This window comes from Globicephala melas, chromosome 3 (assembly GCF_963455315.2).
Source record: "Globicephala melas chromosome 3, mGloMel1.2, whole genome shotgun sequence".
NCBI classification, from domain to species: domain Eukaryota; kingdom Metazoa; phylum Chordata; class Mammalia; order Artiodactyla; family Delphinidae; genus Globicephala; species Globicephala melas.
Genome location: NC_083316.1, coordinates 109,022,247 through 109,028,002, shown reverse-complemented (window position 1 = coordinate 109,028,002; position 5,756 = coordinate 109,022,247). Strand labels below are relative to the sequence as shown.

The window sequence follows — 5,756 nt, the reverse complement described above, 5'->3', positions numbered from 1 at the left end:
GCATCCACTTCATAACTATGTTATTTAACAAATTATCTATTAAAGGACATATAGATTATTATTATAAAACATATATCAATAGAGTAATAATTATTTGTGCTCATATATACACACGTATGTATATAACAAATAATCACAAGGTATGCCTGTCACATTTAAGTAGATAATAGCAGCTTACCTTTCAAAGAGCTTGAAAATTTTACACTTTCATCAATAATAAATGAGAATGTCTCTTTTCTACAGTATATTCATTTTTAAGCACAAGGTAATTCTAAGTAATATTTTTAAAATAAAATGTGAACAATTAAAATACAACATTTAAAAAACTCTGGTATGTAGACAATAAGAAAAAAAGAAAAAAATGTGTACACCATGACAATTTCATGAGGTTTTTATTTTCAGGAAAAAAAATACACACACCAATGTAGGTTTTGAATTTTTATAAAGCCTGAGGAGGGAAGGGAGAGAAACTGAGGGAGAATTGTGGGCTCTTCCTTCTGTTCCATGAGTGCTCTCAGCACATTTCAGTCTCCAGGCACTGGCTGTTGTTCCCTCTTTCCAGAGTTCCTTCCTCCCTGATTGCTGCATGACTGGCCCTTTCTTGTCATTCAGGTTTCAACCTATATGTCCCCTCCTCAGAAAGACCTTCCGAGGCCATTCAATCTAAAGCAAGCTCCCTGGATACCTTCCATCTGTCTAGTCACTGCCATATTCCCAGTGTCCAGTAGAGGGCCTGACCCATAGGTTTTCAGCACCCAAAGCTCTTATGGGACTTGTGAGGAGTCAGAGAGGATGACATTACTCCTTAGCATGGTGACAGGAAAGTTTGCTCTGCCTCTTCTCCCCTGAACCCCCAGACTGGAGGAAGTGCACCTGGGCAGGGTGCAGGGGAACCAGAGAGGGAGGCACTCAGAGCGAAAGGGTCAGTGGGACCCCAACGGTCAGGTGGCAGACTGAAGCCACATTCAGTGATGCCCCAGTCTCCATCATTCAGGTCAGTCTGTGCCACCTCGGGGCCACACTGGCTGTCCTTCCAGTGGGTCCCTGCCTACGCACCTGTTTCAGAGAAGAGCTCTGTCCTGGAGTAGTGTGGATAACCCAGAGGTATGCAACATTTGAGCTGGTCTTTTTTTCCTCCATGTATTCATTTTTTCTTTTTCAATAGGATTCCAAATCCCCCTAAGCACAGACACTTTATAGTAAATTTAAAAAAAAAAATTACTGCACACATTTTCGCATCCTTTATAAGATACAGGAGACTGTTTTTGTCTGACTTGTCTTTATTATGTTATTTCTTGTCTACTTTAATAAGAAAGATTTCAGTCTGATCTAATTCAAAAACTACATTGCACCTTCTTTTTCTCTACCTTCATTCATCCCTTTAATGACTATGCATTAGAAAACGTGCTGGAAAAGGGCTCTTTAAGTAATCAGAGTGTTACTTGTTACTTCAAGTAGTTAACAGCTTCTTTAAATGAACCTGGGCGTGTTGAGTCAGGATCAGGGCATGTGAGGCTGAGGTTACAGTGTGGGTAAAGGTTTAGAGGTAGGAGGCAAGGTGTGTGGTTCCTCTAGGAAGCCACAGCGCTTCTGTTACCTGGAGCATCAAGGAGGTAGGTAGCTGTGGGAGAAAGGAAATAGAAGCACTGGATGGAACCAGGCCTTTTATGCTACCCTAATGATCTGGACAAGGTCCAGAAGACCCTGAGGACTGGAAAATGAAGTATAAACCAACATGGTCATATTTGCATTTTCTAAAACTCAATCTGGCTCCCCAGTGGACCACAGATTGCCAGGGTGTGGGTTCCAGGCCCATCTGGTGGTAGGGAGGTATGTTAATCATCAGGCAAGAGAGTTACTAAGACCTGAGTAAAAATGAGACACTAGCAACAAAGCATTTGTTCAGAAAGTGTGGTTTATTTTCACAGATGTATAGAAACCAGTTTAAAACCTGAGGTACAAATGAACATGCCTCGAAGTCCCCATCTTGAATCTTGTTCAGAAGGAGCAAGACATGGCTCCTCTGCTAAAATAAATACCCTTCACATTGCACAAGGTAATAAATAAATACATAAATAAATAGTCTCAATAAAATAAAAATGAGAATAATCACAGAAGGACAAATGGGGGCTGCACATTTCAGGAATTAGGTAATTAACAATTAGTCTGACTCCACAGGAGAAAATGAAATTCTTCCAGTCCCGGACTATGCGAGAGACATCCAAGAAACTTAGGACATCTGCTGTTACTGACGTTCCGAGGCTCCAGAGAGGGATCTGAGCTTCGGACTTCAGACGTTAGGGCTCTATGTGTTCTTACAATTCAGAGAGTCTCTAATGGCAGACAGATATTCCTTCAGTTTCACCCGGAAATCACCCAAGTTATCCTTCTCAATAAGGATTGGCTCTTCCTATGAAGAAACCAAGAAGGTGGCATTAGATGGAGCCAGGTTGGAAGGTGGATGACAGGCTGGGGTCAGGTCATAGCTGAGGGCATCACCTGCAGGGACCTCTAGGGGGCAGCTTACCGTGGACGTGGTTGTGGGCAGGATTGGCTGGATTTCCTGTGGGAAGAGACCGAAGCAGACAGTCAGAGACTTGGCTGGAAAAGAAGCAGGACCTGCTACCCTCCTCCCCAGAGGCAGGGCAGGGCCAAGGCAGGAATGACAAAACCCTTGACAGCTTCACATACCTTAAGATTTTTCTTGATTTTCGAATCCTTTCCAAGGGAATTTGTGGCAAATGTCAGGAATTCTTCCAGGTTTGTCGTCCGGAGCCTTGTTTTCTAAGGGGGCAAAGCATTCATGTAAGTGGGGAAAGGTTGGAGAGTGTCCTTCCCATGGCTGGGCTGAAGTCATCCCCACAGTTTTCCAAGCGTGCTTTCAGGGACATGCCTGGACAATCCCCTCCTTGTCCCCTTCTTGCCCCAGGTGGGTCCCTGAACTGCTCTGAAGGGCACAGGCCTAGAGGTGAGTGCACACCCCAGGCAAGCCTTATGTCACCCACATCCCGAGCCTCCTGTGAGCTGCATGAAGGGCCTGGGTGGATCTTTCTGCACTTGGGGAGAAAGAATTTCCCAAAACAGGCTCTAAAAAGGCAAAGGGTTGGCCAAGGGAAATATTTGCAGCAAGAGGCCTTGACTGAATTAAGGGCTCCTAGAAATCAGGAAGACAGTCACAGAGGCCCCAGCATGGAAACGGGTGCAGTGTGTGAACTGTGAGTGCCTAAGAGAGGGGGAATACAAATGGCCAGTAAACTCAGGAGAGATTCCACCTCTTGTTTTACCCAAATAATGCCATGCAAGCAAAAGTGAGATAACCACTTTAGGAAAAATAGCTATAAATGATGATAACTAGGGCTGATCAGAGTTGAAAATACGACAATTATTCAAGGAAAAGGAGGGAAGCAAACATGATCCTGAGGGAAATTTTAGTCTGCCAGCCCAGAGGATGCTCCACTGAAAACTGAGCTTAAAACCTGTGATATTGTTCATCTAGAACTGCCTTTTCATTTTGTAATTTAAAAAGAAATCATTTTCATTATTATAGCCATGACGGGGGAAATGTGTTGAGCAGCTGCTAAGCACCAGAGGCTGGTCTGGGAACTTGACACACAGTGTGCATTTAATCCTCACAACAACCCCACTGAGACAGGTGCTGTTAACCCTATTTACAGATGAAAACACCGAAGCTAGTCAAGGTGAAGTGACACGCCTGAGGTCACCCAGGCAGGAGGTGAATGGGGACCCACCCAAGTGCACCCATTTGTGGGGCTCTTACCATCAGCCTCCTCTTTTCGTTTGAGTTCAAGAAGTCCTGTAGGGGCAGAGGGAGAGAGCCCATGAGTCCTGTTGGCCTGAGGCACCTGCCAGCCCTTCCCTGCCCCTTGCCAACCTTATCCCAGCTACTCACTTCTGAAGCCACAGGTAGCTTGTCTAGCTCATTTATAATTTCCCGGATCAGGTTGAGTACATAGCATTGTTGGGTTCCTGGTGTCTTGACCGGTGCCCCTTGTGCCTGAGGGGTGTGGAGTGTGAGCAGGAACAGGAGCCAATGCAGGATGGGGAGGCTGCGCATGTTTGGGCTGGCAGGATGGATTCTGTCTTGTCCGGGTCCTTCGTGGCATTATGAAGTGTCTGAGACAGCCGCCGTCTTTTATGCAGCAGGCCCGTGCCGCGGGCAAGCGGGGGTGTGGCGGGCGGGCTTCAGAAGAATCTTTATCTGACATGGAACCTCCATAGCAAACCACAGACTTATTCATCACTTTTTAGTACTCAAAATCAGTGAAACTTGGAAAAAAAAAATTACAGGGTATCTCCTCATCTTGCAAAGGAGGCTAAGAGACAGGCAGGTCACTGGGCAGAGTGGGGACAGGTAAAAGGACCTGTCTGACAGGGGAGCGGCCCCCTGACCCTGAGCTCCCTTGAGCCTCCTGCCCAGTGGGACCTGGTCCTGCCATCCCCTGGACAGCCCTGACCCTCTGCTGCCCGCCCCACCTGGCACTGCCTGGTTCTGCATGGGTGGCCAGGTGAAGGCCCAGTGGAACAGGCAAGAGTTTGTCTGGCAGCTGGTCACATGGCTAACCATCCACCTGTGGGCTCGTCCACTGAGAGCACATCTCTTGATACCCACTCCTAGCACTGAATTACTGGTGTTAAAGCCCCCAGTGGTTTGCCTCCCGGGCTTTGGGCAGCTTCTCCTCTACACTCTCTGTTCCTGGTGGGTGGCAGATGGAGCTCAGGCACCAGACGCCCATTCTCTTATTGGTGTGATAACAGCACAGCCCAACTCTGCCCTGTGCTGTGGGATGTTAGCCCCTGGTGGAGGCCTGGCTGCAGGCCCTGGGCAGTCCCTCTGGTAGCACAGAGGAGCTGGGCTCAGGGGCCCGTTGATGGGGGCCCTTGAGGAAGATGTCAGTGGGAAGTAGGAGGAGGGGGCTGGCCTGGGTAGGTTTAGGTGGTGGGATTGACAAGGTCTGAAGGGCGAGGGAAAGGAAGAGAGGTTTCATGCTGGGCCTCTGGTGATGCGGTCCAGTGACCAAAGGAGAGAGTTGTGTCTCAGGGGTCTGGATCCCAGTCTGTGCTGAAGTGTGATTTGGCAGATGCAGGCCAGAAGGAAGGGTTTGCTGAACAGGGCAGAGGGCAGGGATAGACCACGGGAGAGTCCACAAAGAATCAGAGAAGCAGCAGCCAGATGGGAAGCAGGCAAACTAGGAAGGTGGGAGGCTTAGAGGGCAGACCCTGAAGGAAGAGGTAAACTGCTGCCCCATGGGGCATGTCAGGCCCTGACACAGGCCCAGGGCAGGGGGTGTTGGTAAAGGAATAAGTGTAACAGGGACATGGGGAAGAGTTCTTTGAGATGATTGGGGCTGTGGTGGTGGGGGAGAAGAGAGACAGAATGGAAATGCCAGGGGCTGGGGTGCAGTGTGATATGATCCGTGTGGGGAGATGAAGGATAGGAGGTTATGCTGAGGCGGGGGAATTTGGGTGTTTCAGGCTTCTGAGCAGATGGAGATCTGGTGAAGACAAGGACCAAGATGTGGTTGCAGCAGAGGCAGGTGAAGAGGCTGTGATGCAAGGAAATAATGAGAATAATGCCTGTGGCCGATATACGTGGCTCCTAGCTCAGCCCTTGGATCTGGGCCCAGAGCATCCTCAAAAAGCAAGGGGAGTGTCTCAAAGGCATGAGTGAAATGAGGCAACAGAAACAAGTAGGGAGCCTTAGGACTGGGTACCCACTAAGAACAATTCATTCAACA

General features: G+C 48.0%; 1 protein-coding gene across 1 annotated transcript; it reads right to left on the bottom strand.

Annotated features, from left to right (window-relative positions):
- Positions 1-2,305: 2,305 nt before the first annotated feature.
- IL3 (interleukin 3) lies at positions 2,306-4,075 on the bottom strand. Its single transcript, XM_070045088.1, has 4 exons — positions 3,911-4,075; positions 2,692-2,784; positions 2,528-2,563; positions 2,306-2,410 (listed from the first exon to the last, which is right to left on the bottom strand). Exons 1-4 carry the CDS (start codon positions 4,073-4,075, stop codon positions 2,306-2,308), a joined length of 399 nt encoding a protein of 132 aa, XP_069901189.1.
- Between the last annotated feature and the right edge of the window lie 1,681 nt (positions 4,076-5,756).